Raw genomic sequence first — 24,668 nt, forward strand, 5'->3', positions numbered from 1 at the left:
TAATACAGCAACCACCAGCTCAAGGTACTTCAGGGCATATTTTCTGTTACTTGCATCCAAATGCATTCACAGCTAATACATGGGAACCCTGCTGCAGAGAGAGAAATAAACCAAAAGTCCTGCCCACTTCCCCATGGGGAGGTGAGCAAAGGGGACAACTTCTCTTTTCAAACATTACGTTCTCCAAAAGCCAACCCTATCCTTATTCCCAAGCCTCCTCTTATCTCGCACAAGTTAGAGGATGGTAATGGCAGGATGGGAGGTAAAACTGTTTCTGTGAGCCTGGCTCCTCTCAATCAACACTGGGGGTGTGGGAAAGGGCTGGCTTTGAACTTAGAATACGGGACAATTGGGGGGTTTTATTCTCAGCAAGGGTTTGAAAATACAGCTAATTACAGATAAATTCAAATGGTGTCACTTTGTATTTCCTCTCTTGCACAAAAAGGGTCAGAGGATCATACTTTTTAAATGTTCACTTCTGCCCATTCCATGGAACATCCACCTCCCCGAGTTTTTCCTCCTGAGGTTAGAACTTGGCTTTGCCCAGGATGCCACCAGCAACACTCTCGCTCTTTCCGGGGGGACAGAGAAATGACAAGTGTTAGACACCTGTTCTGTGCCTAGCACGGGCAGGCACCGTACACATGCCATTTTTACCTTGCAGTTTAGAGCAAGGGCTATGACAACAGACAGACCTAAGTTCGAAGCCCTGATCTTTTATCTGACCCTGGCGAGTCATTTGAGCCTCTTTGAGCCTCTTTTTCCTCCTCTGTTAACGGAAGAGAATAATACCTTACTGATAAGTTTGCTCAGGATTTAAATAATTTTGCTTAGGAAAATTCCATCGTGTGTGTTGATTATTATTGTTAGTATGATTCCAACACTACCCGCCTGATCTTTAGCCTCACACTGTAAGAACTCCTTCCTGCACCTGCCTACTCCTGGGCTCCCTCTCTGGTCCCAGCTGCCTCTGCCCTGCCTAGCTGCACCTCCTTCAGTGTGACAACTCCATTTTTTTCACTAGAGTACTTTTTTTTTTTAACAACTCCTGCTAACATATACTGAGCACTTACTAGATGTCCACTACTATGTTAAACATTCATTATACATGTGTTATTCCCATTCACAGTCCTAGGAGGTAGGCATTAGCATTCCCATTTTATAGATGGAAAAAACTGGCTGAGCCAGGTTTAGCAGCTTTCCCAAGGTCACACAGCTAGAATGTGAATGAGCCAGGAGTTGAACCAGTGTATAGGCAGCAAAATCTGTCTTCTTAGTCATTGCCAACAACCCAGAGAGGCAGGGAGGGCGGGTGTTCAACCTCTTTTCCATTCTACAGAGGAACAGCTGAGTTCCAGAGCAAGTCAACATCACACAGCTGGCTGGTCAGTAGCAGAGCCAAGCCAAGAACCATATCCTAGTAAAAGCAGCCCAGCTGAAGCTGTCACCCAAAGGGGTCATTGAAATGATGAGGAATAGTCTTCTGACTTCAAAAGTGGGAAGGGAAAGAGGAGACACTTTGAAACTGTGGAGCAGGAGTTTAGAGAATTCACTTAAAGGCTTTTTGGTAGGAGCCCATGAAACCTCTGTGGAGATGGGGATGACTTGTTTCTGTCCCTATCTAAGGGAGCCTTCAAATGCATGTGAGAAGATGCATAGGAATTAGGAAGGAGCACTTCCTGTCATATCAAGGAAGACGTCTTAAGGGGGTTTATTTTCAGTAGTCCTTGAAGGGTTCACATAGTTTGCACAGACAGAGCTGGTGGTTCTTGGATGCCTGGACAGTGTATGGTTCTGACTTCAGACTGACACACACCAGATGGCCATCAGGAGCCAAGAAAACACTGGCACGAGATTTACGTTCTTAGTGATATGATTTTCTAGCTATCCTTGCTGATTTCCTACCTGTGTCTGTATACCTGAGCCTCCTCCCACAAGCCCACTCTGAGCAATGCGCAGTTGGAAGAAACCCTGCACTGGAAATGAGGGACCTGAGTCCTTTAACTCAGCAGCAGGGGTGCCACCACTCCTTTTCCGTGCCCCGGGCAGACACTCGATGAGCATCGCACTAAGAAGAAATGGTACGGTGTGACTGCTCAGTGCGGTAGGAAGAGAATGGCCCTCCAGAAGATATCTGTGTCCTAGTCCTTGTAAGAATTTCATACACACAGAGCAGAAGCTGAAACAAAGATAAAGAGAGAGATTTGGAGATGTGTCCACAAGCCAAGGAACGCCGATGGCCACCAGGAGTTGGAAGTAACAAGGAAGGAATTTGTTTCCAGAGTCTCTGGAGGGAATGCAGCTCTGCCCACCTCCTGATTCCAGCCCAGTGAGACTGATCCTGAGTCTCTGGCCTCCAGAACCATGAGAGAACAAATTTGTATTATTTTAAGCCACCAAGTTTATGTCAGTTTGTTATAGAAGCCACTGGAAACTAGTAACCTCAGTATTAATTTTTCCTCTCTTCACAATCTCTCTGAGCTCTGAAAAATACACATGTGCACATACATATATATATACACACATATATATAAAACAAATAATACATATTTCCATATATATTATTTCATTAACCATAAGAAAGAGCCCCATTATCAGCAGAAATGTCTGAAGCAGAATCTAATGCGTATTAAGACCATGCTTAGATGTTTACTATACAAGGATGCTTATTCTACATGGATGCTAATTGAGAATTAATCAGTCTGCTCCATTTCTTACAAGAACATTCTTTGTCTGATATTTTCTTCAGCCCATCTTCAGTAGTGCACGGATGGGATAATAGCATTTTGAACAAATGTGACCCTTTCATTCTAAGGAAACGTTTGCCTCTCCACAGTTTGGTTATTGTTGTCGTTGTCTTATTTTGTTTGGACGGTGCTGGGGCTGCAACTTTTCCTCCCCTGGGAAGACGCTGATAAAGAAGCAGAAGTTCAGCCTGCCATAAAATTAGCACACAGGCAGAATTAGTATCCAAGGCCAGCACACTGAAAGCAATAAATCATGTCATCTCAGCGCATTGCCCATGGAGCTGAAATTAGAAAAAAAATCCATTATGAGAAATGAAATTCTTAATAATGAAATCTCATTCATGGATGGAAGTGCGTTGGAGCGGTTATGAAGTATGGTGTGGGAGAGGTTTGGAATGTTAATATCTGAGGATTCAGAAGACGGATGTCACAGGTAATCACAATGCAAATAGTAAATTATGAATCACTGTGCCGCTTATTTTTTTAATATTCTACACATGCCACACTCGGGACAAAACTCCTGCTGCAAGAAGATGCAGAAGACGTGGCCTAATTAGAAAAAATTTTTGTCAAAAGACTCACCAGGCTGGACCTCCCTGATGACGGACCAGTAGTTCTGGGTGCCCTGCTGGGCCTGGCAGCACGGAACCCAGTCCCTGCCCATGTCGTTTCACAGGTGAGGAGCCTGAGGCCTGGAGAACCTAAGTTCAGTGGTCTACAGCGAGTTCACGTGTGGTGGGGACCTTAGTCCTGGGCCTCTGCCCCTTCCCATGACCACACTGCCTCCTGGGACAGATGCTGTGCACCTTGTCAAAGCCAGTGCCTCGCCGCCAGCCTGCACTTCCTGAGTGAGGGTATGTTGAACAGGCACTTACTGGGAGGGATTAAGAACCTGGTCATTTCATACTGGGCTGGGTAAGAAAAAACTACTGTTTATAGCATGTTGATCTAGCTCATTAGGCCCTATACCAGTTACCCTTGGGAATCAAGGTTCAAGTTGTGTTCGGGCACCAGAAGAGCTGGGAATGGGCAAGACTTCAGTAGCCCACTCCCTGCCTAACCCCTGCCTCCTGTGAATGTGACCTTATTTGGAAATTGGGTCTTTGAAGATGTAATCAACTTAAGATGAGAGCATGTTGGATCGGGGTGAACCCTAACTTAATGGCTGTACAAAAAGAGGGAGATTTGACACAGAGAGACGTACAGGGAGAACGCCGTGACGGAAGCAGAGGTTGGGTGATGTGTCCACAAACCAAGGGACAACGGGATTGCCATCAAACACCAGAAGCCGGGAGGCAAGGAAGGGTCCTTCCCTTGAGCCTTCAGAGAGGGCGTGGCCCTGCCAACACCTTGATTCAGGATCTCTAGCCTGCAGAATGGTGAGAGAATACATTTCTGTTCTTTTAGGTCACCCAGTTTGGTATTTTGTTACGGCAGCCCTAGGAAGCATCCATCCTGCTGCCTGTGTTTACTCCTAAGGACAAATGAATCTCTGATTCACGGCATTTCCGGTGATGTAGGTCCCTTCTCTGTGAATTGTGCCCACTGGCAGTCCTTGCTAAACCCATTGGTGATCGTGGCAAAATCAAGCTGCTCCATCCCAGATAAGTGACTGAGGGCCATCTCACCCACTAAATAATGACAACCAAGTGGATTCTCTCTTTCGGTCGTCTGAATGAAGAGGCCCAGAAACAGGGACAAGCAGGTAGTGGGTGCCAGGCCCATCAAATCTGAGGGAGCCAAGGCTGGAGTCAATGTCATGTGTGAACAAAAGTTGTGAGGAAGCAGAAACTGTGAGCAAAAGGCCCCACATTACAAAGAGGACAGGACAGATGTCCAGAGGCACAGAGGCTAGAGAGAGAAAATAGTGACCACAGCTGCCTTGGTGTTAGAGGGCGTCTCAGTGCTCAACTCCAGTCCCACTGAGAAGTCTACAGCCCACAGAAGGCTGGGAGGCGCGGCAGAATTTCACTCTACCATTTTATTCAACGTTCTGTCTCCCCTGCCATGTCACCTGCTGCCATTACTGATGATACACCTCCAGCGTAGTCACGCTCGTCAGGAACTCAGTGGCCTCAGTGCCTTCAACTTGGGAAATCCAGACCTTGTCTGGACTCACCATCTATCCACAGCACAGTGTGCATTTCTTTCACTTAGAGACTGAGATGTCAGTTGACCAGTTTGGCCTCCCATCGTCCTGTCTTCTATATTCTTGAACAGTTGGCACCACAGCAAGATTGTGGCCACAGGTTGGCCATGACCGTGGACAACCACTCTATCGCTATATTCGAAGACCGCCAGGACTTACCGACACATTTAACCAGTGTTTTATCCTCTGCTGATGGCAAAGCTAAGGGGCATCAACACAAATAGTTCGGTGTGAAGAGCAGGCTGGTGGTGAAAAGAGAAGAACAAGAATTCCTATTAAGTGTCACAAATCAATGTCCTCGTCGAAACTTGGAATAAATTTTGGCCAGCAGAACCTTGGTCATTATATTTCCTATAAAGTTATGAATATTCCAGAGCGGGGTCCTGATCAAGGTTAAGGCTGAGTTTCCCCTAATATTTTTCAGTTTTTCTCAGTTGCCTTTTACCTAGTAACAGCTGACATTTATACAGGGTTAACTGTATGCACTGTTAACTGAATTAGATGCGTTCTTTCATTTAATCCTTACAACCATTACTTTATGAAGTAGGTTCTATTACTATTCCCACTTTACAGAGAAGAGCCAGGAGGCTCAAAGTGGTAAGGTCTCTTGCTAAGAGTACATAGAAAGTGAGCTTTGAAGACTCAGGTCCTGCCTTGATTCCCTCAAGTAGGGAAGAATCTGAAAACACCTTTGAAAAAATACCTGTATGAAAATTTGAAAGGCCTTGATCCTGTCACTAATTCCTAGGCCCTGAACTTAATTCTTGTCAGTGACTATATTGGCAAGAAAGGCCATGGCCTTATCACACAGGAGACAGTCCTGCCCTTGTCATCAGATATTCTGGGTCCGGGCCCTTCCACTGTCTAGCCTGATGCCCTGGGGCAGCTGCTGAAGCTTCCCTGAGCCAGTCTATAAAGCCAGATGCCAATCCATGCTCTGCCTGCTTTGCAAACATGTTATGAATCTCAGTCTAAATGAAGCACAAGTGTTTTGCAAACTGTCTAGAGACACAGATGGGATTCTTCAACTCAAGTCAACACTTTTTGAGCACTTGACCTGGGCTGGGAAATGTGCCAGGCACTAAGGATATAAATTAAAATGAATAATATAGGGTTGTTTATTCATTCGACAGCTGAATATTGAGTGGCTCCATGGGCCAGGTACTGGCTCTGCATTGGGAATCAATCTGTGTCTGAGGTGGGGCCGGGTTCTCCGCTCATGCTGTGCAAAGAGAATAGATATTCAAAACTTGAATTCAATCATGTTTTATGGTGCTGTTAGAAGAATTACAGGTGCTATCAGGGCATTTACTGGGGAGTCCTAATCTGATCCAGGAGTCTAGGAAGGCTTAGCTGAGGAAGTGATATTTAAGTATCTTGTAGGAGCATAGAGGCCTGGGGGAGATTCATGTGTAAACCAATCAATGCAGAGCTTTGATAGATGGACACAGAAGACAGAGAGGGAAGTCTTGGATACCCATATCAGAGTCAAGGTAGATTTATTACCTAGACTGGAGTGTTGCTGTCACAATTTGAACACATCCAGAAAATTTTCCATAGGAGTTGGTATCTAAATGTGTGACTCCAGATGGGTAACTGAGACGCAAAACCGCAACCACCAAAAAAATGGTAGGAATACTTCCTGCTTCACCTTCCCTCTCCCTCTCCTTCTGCCTCTCCCACTGCCCCACACACCCTTGAGAATCCAGTTAGTCTGGCAGGTAAACTATAAGGAACTGTACACCATGATCAGCCCATAGCCAGCCCATATTAACTGTGGTTCCTAGAGTCTCTCATTAGCAGATCTTGGTGATTTGTATATAAAATGAAGGGAAAGGCTCTCTTTCACTTTTTAACTGCGAAGCATTTTCGTAGACAGCAGGCAAGAGATGGTGCAAGACTTCCAAGCAACCTCTGACCCTTCCTGCACGCCCCAGCCATGAGAATCTGGGAGGGTGGTTATGGTTAGAAAGCAGAGGCTGCTTGAAGGCTGGTGTGAGAGCCATAGGGCAGGTCGGAAGAGTTGTCCGAACCCCACCGTCACCACTAACTGGCCTGGCGATCTTGGACAAGTCACTTCCATCCTCGTGACTGTTTCCCTATTTATAAATAGAGGGAGCCCTGGCTGGTATAGCTCAGTGGATTGAGCGCAGGCCTGCAAAACAAAGGATTGCGGGTTGATTCCCAGTCAGGGCACATGTATGGGTTGCAGGCCAGTTCCCAGCAGGGGACGCATGAGAGGCAAACATACATTGATAGTTCTCTCCCTCTCTCCTTTCCTTCCCCTTTGTCTAAAAATAAATAAATAAAATCTTCATATATATATCTATATATATATATATATATATATATATAGATATATATATGGAAATGGAAACATCCTTTTGACCTAGTGTTATGAGTTATGAAAAGGACCCTCTACCCTACTGTATTTCCCCAGGCTAATGTGGGTCCCTGTGTTATATTCTTGGTCAGCACTTATCATTTATACTTCTTTAAAAAAAACTATCTATCTCTGTCAGTATTCACCCTTCCCAAAAGACCTGAACTCCCAAAAGACTGTACTTTTATGTTTTTGCCTGTGCCTGGCAAAAACATAGTAGGAGCTCAATAAACATTTTTTACCTAAAGTGTTCCCAGTGAGCACGCACCTGCTCATCCCCACCCCAGCCCCACTGGCTTGGTACTGAAGAGCACTGGGGTTTCCTGACCTGTGTCTGTGAGAAGCTCTGTGCTGACAGATGTGTGGGGCTTTTGTTTTGTTTTTACATTTCAAATGGCCATTTTGGTGCCAACATTGACATGATTATAACAAAAGCCCTTGTTTCAAAAAAAGAAAAAAAAGTCCCCGTTCTTTCCAGAGCTGTGGGAGAAAAAGGCTGGAATCAAAAGCTCAGTCAACACAGAGTCGGTTGCTGCCCCTAGTGTGATAGTGGGAATTAGCAAACCCTAATGTAGAATTTTTTTTTCAAAGCCAAGAATTGTGAAACATTGTGGTCAGTAGTTCTTAGAGCAATTTATGGAGCTGGACTACCTTTGATGTTCTTTTGTGAACCATCCCTTTAGCTGTCTTCATTCGTTGTTTGTTTGGACAGCACTTTTAGGCTTTAGCACATGCCAGGTCTTGTGCAAAGCATGGCGAGGGACCTTGAGATGGATGTGTGCCAGGAGACCATGTGTGCCAAATAGAGGAAAGAGGATCTACCCAAGAACAACAAGGCTGACTCTAAGAGGTCAGTATTTGTGAGTCTGTTTGATTCCAGTTTGTCCCTTGCTGCTAGACAGTAACCGCAGGAAACCAAGGAGCAGGTGTTTTTTGTCTTGCTCAGTGTTGAGCCCTCAGTGCTGAATGTTGCTTGGCACACAGTAGGAACTCAATCTCATACATTTGCAGAATAAGAGAAATAGTGACATTAAAAAGAGATGAAAAGGAAGTACTGGGGGGATTGGAGAGGTAGAGCTTAGTCTCAGCTGGGGAAATTCCATGACTGAAGCTGAGAGGGACAGTCTAGGTTAGTGTTCTTGCTGCTGCTCTCGGCCCCATTTTACAACTAAGGAAACTGTTACAGAGAGAGAAAGTGATTTGCCCAGGGTCACACAGTGTTACTGGCTGAATTTCACCCCTCCACATTCACATGTTTAAACCTTAACACCTAGTACCTCAGAATGTGACTATATTTGGAAGTAGGCTCTCTACAGAGGAAAGTTCAAATGAAGTCATATGGGAGGGTCCTAATCCATTATGACTTGTGTTCTTGTAAGAAGAGGAGATTAGGACACAGATGCCATGCATAGAGAAAAGACCATGTGTAGACACAGGAGAAAGATGGACATCTACAAGCCAAGGAGAGAAGCCTCTGAAGAAACCACCCCGTGGACACCATGACTTTGGACTTCTGGATTCCGGAATTGTGAGAAAATAAATTTCTGCTGCAAGCCACCCAGTCTGGGTACTTTGTTATAGCAGCCCCAGCCGACTGACACATACAGTGAGTGAAGGCAAAGTTAGGACAGGAAGCCAGGTCTGCTGCATCTCCATCCTAAGTTCGCTGTATGACACCACTCAGCTGGTCCATCAGTGGACCAACACTCACTCAGCACTCCCCAACACTCACTCCTGGTGATAAACGCTAACCCACATATAGTGCCTATCATATGCCAGGCACTCTTCTGAGTATAGAAGAGGAAACTGAAACACAAACACAGTGAGCAACTTGCCCAAGGCATAGTCAGTGCTGGAGCTGAGATTCAGGCCATGCAGTCTTCTCCGGGAGCTGCTCCACTTCTCATGCCATTCTGCTGTGGTATGTGTACAAGCCAAAGGCATTTTCAAAGATGAGCGGTAATGATGGCACTGCAGGCGTCACTGGTTTGCTTTCTTACAGCCATTAGTTCTGCATACACTTATCCCAATCGGAAGCTCAATGGAGGCATAAAACAAGCAGAGGGAAGTGTTAGGATTTATTTGTTCTAGAGTCTTCTGATGTGTTAGAATATCAGTACAGAAGCATTGAAATAGCAGGTCTGAAGCCTTCCTCAAGCCCGAAAACATCTTTTAATTCAGTCCTTGAAAGTAAACGACCAAACCACTTCAGTCAAAGCACTGGGCAGTAAGAGAAATGGGTTAGCATCTTCTCTCCACCACTTACCAGCTGACTGACTTGGGGTTTATGGTATCAGTCTGAACCTGTTTTTTTCTTCTGGGATATGGGAAATATAACACATATCTTATAGATTATACATAGTGTATGTAAAAACACCATCACAGGTGCCAATGCACAGGAAGTGATCGATAAACAGAGCTCTTATTAGCTAAGCAAAATGGCCATACCCAAGGGCTCTCTCCCCTGTGAAGCCTTGCCCGATGTCTCATCCTAGCCTGTCCAAATTAATTGCCTTGCTCCTCTGGCTCTCCAAGGAAGTTGCTTACACTTCAATTTGTCACTCAATTTGTCCTTCCTTGTATCATAGAAGTTGATGACACACCTATCTATCTGTTCACCTGTCCTCTGAATAAAATTCTACTGAGCATTTTCCATGTCCCTGTGCTGTGCTGGGTACTGGGAGTTCAGAGATGGAATATGACATCCCGCCCTCAAGCAGGGGGTGATGGGCTTTTGGGGCAACTCATGGCTGGTGTGCCCAATAGGCAGCATGTAATAGTAATAATAATAATAAAAATAATAATTTAATGATTTTATTGTATTGTAGCATTTATCATGGGAAAAACCAGCACTTTGCTAGATTTCTAGACACATATTATATTTAGTATTAATTGTATAAAGGGAGTCATGTTTTCGGTTTTTTTCCAATCTAACTTCTAAAGGTCTTAATCTGGTTTTGCTTGACAACAGATACAATAAGGAATAACTAATTACAAAGACTGTGTTAGTGCTGGGTTAGAAAAGCTCCCGTTTTCCGGGGACTCAGTAAGAGAGCCCCACTGCACCACTGAAGCTCCGCAAGGGCAGGGACCAAGCCTTGTACTATCCCCATAGCTGTCCTTTGGGCTTAGCAGAATTTGGATGCTACCTCTTTCAGTGTAGACCTTAAAGGGGCGTGGGAATGCAGATAGGCGTCTTTTGCCCAATCCTCCTCTAGTCTGAGCTGCGGAATTCATTATTTTGTTTTGTAAGAAATCAGACCCCCTTTCCCCGACCCCGCGACGGTGGAACTGACTATCCGAAGACCGCATAAGTGGAGTGGCAAATGTTTTAATAATTAACATTTGTTGAGTCCTTATTAGACGTCGAACTTTGTCTGAGGGGCTTTACGCGATGGGGCATGAAGGTCAGGAGGACACCTACCTAGGTAAGCAACTCAGTCCAGACCGGAGGCTGGAACTTGACCGCCGTCAAGGGCTGGGGGCGGGGCCTCCAACTCTCAGTTCCCTGCCGGCCTCCGCGGTGGCAAGAAAGTCCCGCCCCTAACCGAGAGGAGAGCAGGGATTGGCTTTCCCATGGCCGATTGATGGTAAAGGCGCGAGCGGAGGCTGCGGCAGAGGCTGGGCCGAGAGCAGGAAGTGGGATACCGGCGACTTGAGGCGGGCTGGAGAGTGGGCTGGAGAGCTGGCTGCCTCCGCCACTTAGCCGAGGCGCCACCGTCACTGGGGAGATGGAGGGGCCGGGTCTGGGCTCGCAGGTGAGTGCGGCCGGTGCTGGCTGTCCCGGGAGCCTGGAGAGCGGTGGCGGCTGCAGGAAGTCGAGGGCGTGGGTTGATGAAGCTCCCGGAGGGGCCACCGGAGGAGGAGGGGCCTGGGCTGGGTTATGGGGAAGCCTGGAAACACCGAGAATGTTGCTGGGAGTTCTCTCTCTGAGGCGGTCGGGAAGTAGGGGCCTGGGCGGGGGACTCGGTGCCTGGTTGAGTTCTCCAACCTTCCAGGGTACCCCCTGGGACCTGTACCCCCTGTGCATGGTGGGGACCGCTGTGAGGCCTGGGCGCGGAGGATGGCGGTTCCTGGGAGAAGTGTCGGGTGACACACCTGAGCTGAACTAGCCCGACTTGACCTTGGGCTGGAGCCTGCGGTTCCCTGGATTTCTCCTTCGGCCGAGGCGCCCGGGCACCCGCCTTCGCCCCACCCAGCCCAGTTTTAGCGCTTGTTCCCACCTCCTTGCGCACTCCTTGAAAGAATTCAGGCTGTTTGTCAAGATCCCAAAGGACTCTACTCTGTGGAGGAGGAATTAGCAGAAGCCAAATGTAATTCCAAAGAACAGAACGGACTAGTGAGGGGAGGTCACAGGAGGTACCTGTTAGCTGCAACAGAACGAGATTTTTGTCTTTCTTTTTTAATGGCCCTTTTCCAAAGCTCAGAGTGGCATATTGTAGCTGTTCACTTAATATTTATCGAATAAATGAAGAATATCCAGATTCATCCAACTTTTAGTGAGCATTTAACATGTGCCATATGCTTTTATACGCATTAGTTTATTCCAGAATCATCCTTAAGGAGATGGCATTATCTCTATATACAGATGAGAAAACTGAAGCTGTCTCCAGTTTTGAGTTAGGTAGTGGATTTTCTGTCTGTAGTGGGATTCAAGCAGTTTGAAATGATGTTTGGATTACTTGGCCTCTAAAAAAGAAAGGCTTTCCAACCTTGAGAGTGTTCTCATGCTCCCCCTTCCGTTCTTTGAACAGTCTGGTGTAGCTTCAAGTGAGGAACAAGACATGTGGGGAGATGTCAAGGCATTCTTATTAGATTTTGACAGGGAAAAAAATGGTTTGCAAGGTGACTGGATCTTACAAAGGGTGTAGAATCCTCACATGGGAACTGTGTCTCATTGTTTTTTTTTCCCCCAGAGTTTGAAGGAAAAGTTGGTAGGAGTAATTATCATATGTTAATTACTGCTACTCACGCACAAAAATCCCTAGGTGCTCTAAGTTGACTCCCTCATGCTGATGGGAAGATAGTCCTGCCCCCAGTTCCATGGCAGATGGAGGGAGAGAGTGATTTGCAGGTTGAAATTAATGGGGCAAGGTAGAGACATTATTGCTGTTAATAATGATTGCTATTACAATAATCGTGTAAAGATGTTACCTATAGGTGGTGCTCTACAGTTTGCAGAATATTTCCCCATTCTCCATCCTCACTGTGACCCTGGGAGGTGGGAAGGATTATTATTCTAGTTTTAGAGATTAGACCTGAGGCTCAAAAAATTGCAGTCATCTGTTAAAAGTCTAGTAGCTGCTAAGTAACAGAGCCAAGACTTCGTTTGTTCTGCTAGGCGCTGTTACAGGTGCTGGAGATGAGTCAGTGAACAAAACAAAAACATTCCTGCTCTGGTTGAATTTGGTTCTCCTGGTTCCAGCTTCAGAGCTCATGGGTTTTTGCCAGCATTTGCAATTACCAGCATACTCGTTTTATTGTGCCTCACTTTATTGTGCTTCGCAGATACTGCGTTTTTATAAAGTGAAGGTAAGACCCCTCACCAGCAAGAAGATTATGATTCACTGAAGGCTTAGATGATGCTTGGCATTTGTTAGCAATAAAGAATTTTTAAATGAAGGTATGTGCATTTTTTAAGACAATGCTATTGCACACTTAATAGACTATAGTATAATGTAAACATAACTTTTATTAAAAAGTTGTGACTCGCTTGATTGAGGTACTCACTTTATTGTGGTGGTCCCGAACTGAACCCCTGGTATCTGCCAAGTGTGTTGGTACCATCTGGCTTCCAGTTTCCTTTCTGACCTCATTTTTCATTACTTTATTTTTTTAAAGATTTTATTTATTTATTTTTAGAGAGAGGGGAAGGGAAGGAGAAAGAGAAGGGAGAGAAACATCAGTGTGTGAGAGAAACATCAGTCGTTTGCCTCTTGAGCACCCCCAACTGGGGACCTGGCCAGTAACCCAGGCATGTGTCCTGATTGAAAATGGAATTGGTGACCCTGAGGACCGAGGGGTGACACCCAATCCCCTGAGCCACACCGGTCAGGGCTTTATTACTTTCTTGCTTGCTCAACCAGCCACAGCCATACCGGCCTCTAGGTCTTTGTACTTACTATTTGCTCTTTCTGGAGTGCTCTTTCTTCATATACCCATGTGACTTATTTCCCCACCTCTTTAAGGTCTTGACACAAATATCACCTCAGTGTGGCAAGCCCTCCCCATTATCACCACTGCCAGCAACATTCCCTAGTCTCCTTCCTTGCTTTGTATGTCTTCTCAGCATGTAATACCATTTAACACACTTCTTTGTCGTGTTCGTCTCTTTTCCTTCACTGAATTAAGCGCTAGGAGGACAGGGATATTTATCTGTTATGTTTACTGCTCTGTGCCTAGTACTGTGGGTACACTGTAAATAATTGTCCAATGAATGAACTTGGAAACTGAACTCTGGTACTTCTGTTAATGTCTTGAGGAATGTTAAAGGTTGTCCATCAGCTCTATCTCTCCTTTGTTTTTACTTGATAACCGTGCAGAACAGTGACCCTCATTAGAGTTAATATGTTTCGTAGATTTTAGTTTTCTCTTAAATTAATGCCCATTGTAACTTTAAAAGTATTTACTCATTATTTAGAAAAGCTCTAATTTGACTACTAATCAAGTTAAAAACACTAATGAGATATCATGAGAAATATATGATCCCTTATGTCTTAAAGACGTTTCTCTCATCTACTGCTGTGCAGTAGTCACCCTAAAGCACGGTGGTGTGAGCCAGCTGTTGTCATGCTCACGGCTCTGTGGCAGGAATCTGGACAGGCCATGGCAGGGATGGTTTGTTTCCGCTCCCTCATATCCGGAGCCTCTGCTGGAAAGACTCGTGAACTGGGATGATTCAGTTCCTGGGGCTGGTATCATCTGGTGGTGTCTTCCTTCGTGGGTCTGACAGTTGATGCTGACTTTTGGTCGGGACACCTACATGAGGCCTGGGCCTCTGCACAGAATGGTGGCTGAGTTCCAGGAATGAGCATCTCGAGAGAGAAAGAGAAAGCTGCCCATTTCTAAGGTCTGGGCCTGCAAACTAGCAGGGTATCTCTTCTGTAGTATTTAGCAGTGAAGCATCACAGAACTCTGATGTGAGAGGAAGGCCCCAGACCAGGGGTGTCAAACTCACGTTCATCCGGGGGCCACATCAGCTTCGTGGTTACCTTCCAAGGGCCGAATGTAATTTCAACTCCTTAACAGTTAAGTAGTTATATTCATACGGTCCTAAAATGATTTCATCCTTTTGAAGGCCACCGTGAGGCTGATGTGGCCCCTGGTGAAAACGAATTTGACACTCCTGCCACACACCCTCTCCCCTTGGTGGAGAAGTGTCTAAGAAGTTGGGGACTTTGTCATAAAAATCACCACAGATGTATCTGTAGCTCTCATGTAATTTTCCTAATACTTTGCGATTACCCTCTGTGGGGGGAGATTATTTGGCTAGTTTCATGTCTCTTTCTTGGTATTACTTTTTTGGGGAGGGTGGTAGATCTGATCAGTTGTGTTCACTGCTCTATCCCTGTGTCTAGAACAGTGCCTGGCACATAGTAGGCATTTGGGAAAAACCTGGTGAATGACTGAATGGATTGTAGTAGGAATTGTGTGTTATTCGTCTTTTATCCCTAGTTACCCAGTACTGTGATTGGTATGTAATACGTGTTCTTTACATTCCCCTGAATGAAAGATTAATGAAAACTCTGGAGTTTGCTGGCATCCTGAGAATTTGCTTAGTCTGTTGTTACCTTATTAACATTGTAGGCAGTCATTTAACAGTTACGCTTCCACTGTCACAAAGGGTGCATGTTTGTGCAGTGAAGTCTGCACCAGTGCGCATGTCATTAATCACCTTGCAATAGACACCTCCTCTTAGAACCCTACAACATGGAGTTGGAAGGAACTTTATAGCTATGTTGACCTGCTCCTTCCATTTTACAAATGTAGACCTGAAGCCAAAAATAGGATAGATAGCCCTTTGCAGCCTCCCCTGGGTTCTTAGCTCAGCTTGAGGAAGACCCTCTGTCCAGTCATGCTAAGGAGGAGAGTGACCTTGCAAAGCATGGGAAGTAAGGATGAGGATGAAATCAGTGTCCCCAAGAAGAGGCTAGTGGACCCTATGGCTGGGGCAGGAGGTCCTGGAAGTCATTTCAAAGGCAAACACTCTTTGGGCAGTGATGAGGAAGAGGAGGGGTCCAGCAAATATGACATCCTGGCCTCAGAGGATGTGGAAGGTCAGGAAGCAGCCAGGTGGCAGCTACTTCCTGAACTGGGACGCTCAGATCCAAGACAGCTGGCTGGACAACACGGTGAAGATCAGGGAGCAGTCACCTGATCAGTGCTCACCTGATAAGATGCAGAGGAGGGTCAGACTGAGAGGAGGAGGACAGCCTGGGCCAGACACCAATACTCAGTACTCAGTACTCACCGATACCAATACTGCCCAAGCCCTCCTGCAGGGCCTTCTGGAGCTCTTTGCTGAGAGAGAGAAAGATGTGGCTGGGCCACTTAGGCATCTGGCCCCCAGGCAAAGAGGGTAGCAAGGGGCCTGGGTGGCCCATTCCCCCCAGCACTAGGACCAGCTGTCCAGGTTAGCCGGCCAGATGGTGGCTTGGGGCAGCCTTAACATTTATCAGGAGACAAGACAATGGTTGGCCATGCAGCCGACCCAGGGACACCCTGACCCCAACCTTCCCTGCACACATTTGCTGAGGAAGTGGCAGAGGGAGAGCTGGAGAGCTCCCCAACCCCTGTCCAGAGACTAGAGGCAGAGCTGCCAGGAGGTGGTCTGGTGGGTGTGATGTGGGAATGTAAATGGGGGAGCACGGGGTACTGAGCTGTACGGCCCTTCACCAGCACCCGGATGCAGACCTGGGTGCATGAAAGCTACTTGCCTGATGGTGTTTACTGCCAGAAGCTGATTCCCCCAGTGGACAGCTCTGTAACTCCAAAAATACTGACTTCGACCTCTACACCTGAGCCTTCTGAGGGCCAGTTTGGTGGCCGCTTCCTTCCTGAACCCTGGAGGGAGCCCCAGCCACCTCAGGCAGTGAGGACTGGGGGGGCCACTTTTCAGTCAATTTTTCTTTCCCAATAAAAGCCTTTTGTTGTGTGTTAGGTCCTTGGCTGTGCTGATGGTCAGAAGCAGGGCTTCCTAGCCCTTATGGAAAAAAATAGGGTAGATAATTAGCCACCATCATACAGCCAGCATGAAATCTTACACTTTGGCCTTGTTCTCGAGGAGTTTACATTTCAAAATGGTAAGAATAAAACAACTAGAGGCTACCATAAAAATATTTCTTTTTGACCTGGCTGGGGTGGCTCAGTGGATTGAGTGCCGGCCTCTGAACCAAGGAGGCCTCTAAACCAAGGGGTCACCGGTTTGATTCCTTGTCAGGGCATATGCCTGGATTGCGGACCAGGTCCCCAGTGGGGAATGGTCAAGAAGCAACCACACATTGATGTTTCTCTCCTTTCCCTTCTCTAAAAATAAATAAATAAAATCTTAAAAATAGACATTAAAATTTTTGATAACTGGAGAGTAATTTCTAAGGGTTTAGTATCATGACATAAGTGTTGCTTTAATCTTTGTGATGAGAATTTATGGGTGTTTTTGTTAAAAATCTTTATGGGCCTGTCTCCAGTCAAAGCTAACCTCTCCCAAAGTGCAGGTCATCTCCTTTGTCACCTTTAACCCTTGTGGAAAATTTTGGGAAGGAGTGAATATAGGGCACAGGAGATAACTTAGAGCTTTGTTCTCTAAACATTTTTGATCATGCACTCCTATCAGTAAATCAGTTTTGAACTTGCACCCTCTAGAGTAAAACTGTAATGTGACAAGTAAGGTCCAAAGTTTTCATTTTTGCAAAATATTGTGTATTATGGGCTGAACGGAAAAAAGAATGGAGCCTGCACCGCAAGCGTGGCTGGGAGCTCAGGGCTCCAGTTGCAAGTCCAAACCATCCAGCTGCTGCCTGCAGCTTATCGCCACTCGCTGCCAGTGAGTGGGTAACGCTAACTTCCGCAGCGAGGGGATGCTTCTCTGTTATGAGGTTGGCTGGGACTTAAAAAGTGCAGCACCCTTCTGTTTGATGTACGTGGGGCCTGGGGACAGGGGTCAGTCTCCAAACTCCTATTTTCAAAGGGCATGTTATTGTAAGATTTGACAGTATAGTTCTAAGTTATATTAATGAATAGCTCAGTATATACATGCTCATGGTAAGGTTTTACATTTAAAGATGTAAATGTAAACTTGCCTCATATTAGCCTTTTAAATAATTTTGAACATCTTTGGAGGGAAGCTGGCTTTTGGGAAGATTAGACTGGGTTGTCTGTGTTTGCTTTGTGTGGCTAATGAGGAGTGCCTGCTGTGAAGAGAAGCAGCAGCCCTGCCGTGTTCTTGTTTGCATGCACTTACGCTGTTATGATTGTCTCAGTTCATGGCTCCTCTATAGTTTAACTTGCCTGCTCATTTTGGGAGGGCAGCTTAGTTAAAATCAGATGATACAACTTGAAAATTATGTAACCTGATGTATACCGCAGTACGCTGAAGGTCTGTCCCCTGTCAGCCCCGCTGGGCTGTGAGACTCCTGCTCTGCCCCGGGTTCCTGGCACACAGACTGCTTGCTGCACAGATCAGGTGAGGCTGCCAGTGCTAAAATCTGTAAAGCTTGAAAGAGCCAAATTGGGGAATTTTCATGACTTTCTCTTTACAAAAAAAGATCAAAGTCATTGTAGTAGAATAGAAGCTGTAACATCTTTTCCCATTACCTAATGGGTTACTGCATGCGCTGCCTGGAGTACACTTGCCTCACTTTGGAGACCATTGACTCTGAAAGCAGGCTTTGGGTTTATATAGTCATGTCTAGGTTTTACTCTGATCTGGATTTAGGGGGGATGACATGAACAGAACTCCTGTTCTATAGTCTTTACCACCCCCCCCTTTTTGCCATTTAGTCACATAGTGCCTTCCACTTTACTCTGTCTCCAACTTATCTGCCCTATTGAACTTAACCCCTTGGAGGATAGATGCCCACATCTTCTGTGCTCCTGGCATAATGCTTTCTACATTATAAGCACACAGTAACTAATTGCTGAATAAATAAATGCTCTTAATTGTGCATATTCTTTACATTGAAATGTGTAATCCTTGATGACTTTCTACACGAAAAATGAAGCTGATGTCCTTAATGCCTTAATGCATTATTAGAGGGAACACATTTGTGTCTGTAGAGTGAGTCAACTTTCTGTGATGAAAAGCTGTATATAAACAAAAGTTAATTTTCCTAACATACAAATGGAAAGAGACACACAGCCCACTGGAAAACCGGTGGACCATGCAAAGGCAGTCCATCAAAGAGAAAATGAGAGCCAATCAACGCAACAGACAAACTCAAATTTCACAATTAGGGGCATGCAAATGAAAAGCAAGATGCCATTTTTTAAGCCATCAGATTGGTAAGAGCTTAAAAAGACATTGATACAGCCCTGGCTGGGTGGCTCAGTTGCTTAGAGCATTGTCCCAATACATCAAGGTTGTGGGTTGATCCCAGTTCAGGGCACACACAGGATTGAACCAATGAATGTATAAATAAATGGAACAGCAAATCAATATTCTCTCTCTGTCTCTCTCAAATCAAGAAGAAAAGAATATAAAATAGTAAAAAGCCTGATAATATTCAGTTACGGGAAGGTTTGTAGGGAGACAACATGTATTTGATGTTAGGAGTGTGAATTGGGGAAGGTAATTGGTCAGTATCTATTTATATTTAAAAATGCATGTATCTTTTTGGCCCAACAGCCCTAGTTGGGGGAATCAGTCCTACAGAATATCCAGGGCATTAATTGTGGGGTTACTCTTGGAAGCAAAGACTGAAACCAGCCTGTACCTCTAACAGTAGGGAAACGGTTGAGTAAATCCTGCTAGGTCTGTACAGGGGAGTCATATTCAACTCTTGCTGACCAGCAGGGCTGTCCATGGCACGTTGTTAGGCGGGACAAGCAAGCTGATGAATGCAGCCCCATTGTTTCTTCTAAAACAAATGTAAGAGGAATATGATAAAAAACCTGTATGTATATATGCTGTATGTATAATGTTACATGTGTTAGCGTTTATACACGATGAGGAAGGATACACCTAAATGTTAATAATAGTCTCTCTGGGGATGTAAGATTGGAATGAAAGTCTGTTCACTTTCGTATTGCTAGATCTTTAAAATAAATGTGAATTGTAATTTTAAAAATGAGGTTTTATATAAAAAGACTGATTTCTCTGTCAGTGTTAACTACATCTGCTATTTATTGACACTCCAGGAATTCTGGGTGTAGTTCAACTCTTTCCTTGCACCTTGTCTTCTTCCAGTTGGCTATATTGTGATTACTGTGATATGATGAAAAGAATTTTAAAGTAATGTTCTTATTTACATCCTAATCTAACAACCTGTACCTTGACTTTCGGCTGCGTGTGAGTGTAACTAAGAGTGTCAGGTACTCAGGTGGAATCCACCAGGCAGATCAGAACTTGGGTGGTCAGAGGAGTATCTGTGGTTCTGGTTCTGGGTAACACGGAGTTGGCGTGCTCCGCCCTGTCTGTCCCACCGAACACACTGGGCAGAGTGCTGGGAGCAGCTGCACTCTGGGGTTCTGAGAAATGAAGTGTAGCAGGTAGCCTGGGGGAGAAGACAAGAATATAACAAACAAGACGAGGTGCTGAACCAGGGGGTAATTTACCTTTTTTTTGTTTTTCCATCTGAATCCCCTTCCCCTGCCCTCCCTTCCCTTCCTTTCCCCTCCCCTCCCCTTTCTCCCTAAACTTGAACCCAGGAGGTGAACATGTAGAATGAGAGTGCTGCAGGAGAAGACCTCTAGTTCAGGTTCAAAGAGCAGGAAAGGTCTCCTGGTCTCCTGAAAAGATGCTCAGCCTATTAGCCATTGGTCGATATGCACATTGAGACCATGATTAGGTACCACTACACATCCATACTACCGGCCACTCTGAGTGCCGGGAAGGATGCAGAGCAGCTGGAACGCTCATGTTGCAAGTGGCAGTGCAAAGGGGCACAAGCCACTCCTGAAAATAGTTTGGCAATTTCTTAGAAATTTAACATACACTTAACAGATGGCCAAGCAGTCTCCTTCTTAGACACACAAAAACACATGTTCACACAAAAGCGTGTACTTTTATGTAGAATGCAGCAAAAGCATGCAGCTCTATTTATGATTGCCAAAAGTCAGAAACTTTTTTGAATGGATAAACTGCGATACAATCATGCGATGGAATACTATGCAGCAGGGAAGGAACTGTTAATAACATGCAACAACTTAGATGAGTCTCAGAAGCATTATGCTGAGTGAAAGAAGCCAGTCTTAGAAGATTATGCACTGCATCATTCCATTAGATGACATTCTGGGAAAGATGGAACTGGTGATGAAGAGCGTATCAGTGGTTGCCAGGAGGTGTGGGGAGAGGGTGTGACTACAAGGGAGTATCCCAAGAGAGTTTTTTTGAGGTTTCCTGTTTGTATCCTGGTCTGTATCCTGTTTGGGGTGACAGTTACACAGCTATATATGAGTTAAAATCTGTAGAACTACATACCAAAAAGTCAGTTTCACTGTAAGTTAACTTAAAAAGAAAAAAGCATTTGCCTCTTAAGAGTAACCTGTTGAAGGTAATGGACTTAGTGAAAATATCATTTCTTAAACCCTTTTTGGAATCCTGCAGAATTGACGTAGGCACATTACATCAAATGCCTTTAGTTTTCTATTTTTAATGGGTATTGATAGTCTGAGATGTTTAAAAATACATATTTTATTGATTTTTGCTGGTGTTTCTGGGTTTACAGTATTTTTCCTTTGACTATTTAAAACTATTGTGCTTTTGTCTTTTGATTTGCACTTACTGGTAAGAAGTCTGAATTCATTCTTATCTTTGTTTTTTGAATATAATGTATCTTTTTCCTTAGGCTGCTCTTATCTCTTTATTTTTGTATTTTAGTGATTTTGTTCTGATATGCCTCAGTATGAGAATTTGAGGTGTATCCTGCTCAGTTTTTTGAACTTCTAGGACGTGTGGGTGTATAATTTTCACCAAATTTGAAATATTTTTGGCTATTTAGTCAAATACTTAAAAATACCTCTCCCTCATCTTCTGGGACACATGTTCTAAATATTCAAGAACTTGATTATTGGGAAATATCTTTAGGGTGTATTTGCCACAACTCCCAAAGCAGAGGCGTGCTGACCTTCCTGCTTGTAATCAATAAACTTTCCACCTGCTTCAAATAACCAAGATCTCTTTGTGCCTTTGCAGATAACTTTTGTGAGAAAACATAGATATAATTTGGAATTTTCTAGTATTAAGCATCTAATCCTAATGAAGATAATTAAGATGAAAATCTCCCTGTGGATACAACTCTAAGACCCTGAAAAGATTCTGATTTAATAACGTAGACATTGTTGATAGTAGTAAATTCTTCATTGCGCAATTGAATGTGACATTAATTCTCTTCCTGTGCCTTGTCCACTTGCTCCCACTCTGCAGTGCAGGAATCACAGCCATGGCCCCCACCCTTCAGGATTTGGTCGACACGGAGTCTGCGCACACGAAAACAAAGAACTTGCCAAGGCGAAAGAAATTCTTCCTCTCATAGAGGACTCTAGTAACTGTGACATTGTAAAAGCTACTCAGTAAGTCTTCCCAGTGCTTTGTTTTATCCTTATGTTCTGCTGAGTTATAATAACGTATGTGCAGTTCATAGCACTCCAGTGTATAGCCAAGTCTCGGCTATAATAGTTGCAATAGCAACTATTGCCTTCATATTCCAGTGCTAGTATGTTTGGCCTACCAGCCTCGGAGAACTTAACACAGGGCACTGTAGCTGTTTATTGCTAGTCTCTCCCACAGGTTGTGAGCAGCTTCTTTGCAAAAGCCTGTCTTTTTCATCTTTGCGGCCTCCATGCATTTGCGTAGTTCCCGGCTTGTATTAGGTGCCCTGTAAATGTTTGCTGAGTGAATGAGTGATGTTGAGTGACACTAAAACTGGACCCCGAGTTTGAAATACACATCTGAGTGTTTTAAAGTGTACTACAACCTAAATACGTAGGTGGGATGGAAAAATAGCAGCTCACACATTTATGGATGTTTTAAACATTTATTTATGGAGTGCTATGTACCTATTGTGCTGGGTGCACTAGAAAGGAGTAAATACAGTAGGAATAGGTTTTCTGATCACTTGAAACATACAGTGGGTTGTTTTGCTTACGCCAAACTTGAAAGTATGTTTTGAAATGTAATCACTTAAGATCTCCAGATGTATTTGCATAAAATCATTTCCAACATTTTACCCTTATGAATCTCATTGATTATTAACAGCCACTCACCTCTTACCATTGAATGTAGTTTGGAATATTTTGTTTATCAAGCTGCATTGATTCATAATCCGGTTTCTCAGTAATCAAATATAAATCTGACCCTCAGAGTGTCTAATCAGCATGAAATGAACAAATGTTACCACATTAACTAGATATAATTTCTGTCAGAAGCCAAGAAGGTTGGTGATTAATTAGCCTGTTTGGCCTTGACATACACTAATGTATTATTTATGTTAGTTAAAAAATAATCAACAGTTATTTAGGTATTCTAATTGTTAATTTATATGAATTCTAGAGGCCTTGGGAACTACTGCTTTAGGTGAATATTATTTGATATTGTTTATATTATTATATTTATACGAAGGTGGGAGTGTTAAGGCAAATATTTGCTTTAATTAGAATGGAAACATTTAAATGTTTCTCTGGTACTGGTAAAGTTCTATAGTGTGAAAAATCAGGTTACACTCACAGGGAATTAAAAACTTTCAGTTTATATCTTAAAATTTCCTGTGAGGTCTTAGACCTTCTTAAGTGGTTGTGGGAATATCTTTAGGTAAGTAGCTCAAAAATGAGCTGGGATATATATGTGCATGTATGGGTTTTTAGTCTAAACCACCAAATCCTCATTACTGTGTCCTCTTATTTCTTACATGAAGGGAGTATTTCTTTTCCAGTAAAATGTTAAAGTTGACATTTGAAAGATGAAAAATATAAATATATGTATCTATCAATAATTTATTCTTATTAATATTTTTAGCACTGTCAGACAGTTATGTCTCTTCTAAGAATGCTATAGAGACCGCCAGATAGATAGGGATATGCACATTTTGGTGAGACAAAAATGATTTACCATATTTTTCGGACTATAATACATACTCCCCCCAAATTTGGGGGGGAAAGGGGTGCATCTTATAGTCCAAATGCAACTTACCTGGCTCGCTGTGAGGGCCTGGGGTGGCAGTGGCCTATGTTATTTATGTTATTAAATATTTTACCACATTTTTTGCTTTAAACGTTTTTTTCCTATTTTCCCCCTCTAAAACCTAGGTGCATCTTATGGTCCTAGAAATATGGTCATTTTATAGCACAGGAAACCTATTTCCGCGCTTTGGGTTGATTTTGACCCTTGAGGGCCTGTGGAAGCTTTTCAGGTCTCTAAATAGGAATGTTTCAAAGAAAGTGCTAAATAGTCTGTTGGGACTTAATTAGTTTCTGCTGAAAAGAAATATTGCTAATGAATTATTTTAAAAGTTATTACAGCATTAAATAGAGATGTTTCTCTCCTGTTTCTCATTCCGTCAGTCAATTAAATATTAAATTAGAATCTCTCTTAAATATTTCTCAAGTCCATCCCTCCTTTTCCCTTCCTGTTGCCTCTCTCATTTTAGGCTGTCATTCCCTCTCACCTGGATTTATTGCAAAAGCCTCTAAACTGGTCTCTCAGTCTCTGCCTCACTCTCTTCAAACTAGTTTCCGTGCAGCCACTCACGTGACCATCCTTAAAACTCAGTCTTAGTGCTTTCCTCTTAAAACCTTCAGTGGGTTCCCTTTGAATGATAGATAAGTATAAACTTCAAAGCATGGCACAGAAAGCCCATTCAGTCTTTGCCTAGCTCTTCTAGCCTCATCTCTTGCCCTTCTCTTTTTTATGCTTTATCCTTCCTCGGTGTTAAATTGCTTATGTTTCTCTGAACATCTCTGCAGTTTCACATCTCTGATCTTTGTACATGCTGTTCCCTGTGCCTGCCACGCCCTCCCTTCAGCCTACAAAACACAGTTCACGTGCCGTGTTTCATCCCCTCAGGACAGCTAACCATTTCTTCCTTTTTTATTCCTTATACTGTGTTTATATTTTATTATTGAATTTATAATAAAATTCCCTAACTGTGAGGTCATTGCATGGATGTGGTTTGATTCAAGGATAAGACTATATAGTCAAGAATCAGCACCATACATTCCTGGCATACAGTGGAAGATC

General features: G+C 44.0%; 1 protein-coding gene and 1 pseudogene across 2 annotated transcripts in view; both read left to right on the forward strand.

The window, feature by feature from the left end:
• Nucleotides 1-10,869: 10,869 nt before the first annotated feature.
• ZDHHC13 (zDHHC palmitoyltransferase 13) overlaps nt 10,870-24,668 on the forward strand; it is a 45,794-nt gene continuing 31,995 nt past the window's right edge. Inside the window, exons 1-2 of one of the 2 annotated variants that reach the window (XM_037040368.1) lie at nt 10,870-11,037; nt 21,861-22,006. In XM_037040368.1, coding sequence (XP_036896263.1) covers nt 11,011-11,037; nt 21,861-22,006 — 173 coding nt within the window. In that variant the 5' untranslated portion in view covers nt 10,870-11,010. The remainder of the gene's footprint in view (nt 11,038-21,860; nt 22,007-24,668) is intronic. The other variant, XM_037040369.1, reaches the window with a different exon arrangement.
• Nucleotides 15,243-16,554, forward strand: LOC118983096 (CD2 antigen cytoplasmic tail-binding protein 2-like; annotated as a pseudogene).

Source organism: Sturnira hondurensis, unplaced genomic scaffold (genome assembly GCF_014824575.4).
Source record: "Sturnira hondurensis isolate 20B ecotype Veracruz unplaced genomic scaffold, ASM1482457v3 Scaffold0002638, whole genome shotgun sequence".
NCBI classification, from domain to species: domain Eukaryota; kingdom Metazoa; phylum Chordata; class Mammalia; order Chiroptera; family Phyllostomidae; genus Sturnira; species Sturnira hondurensis.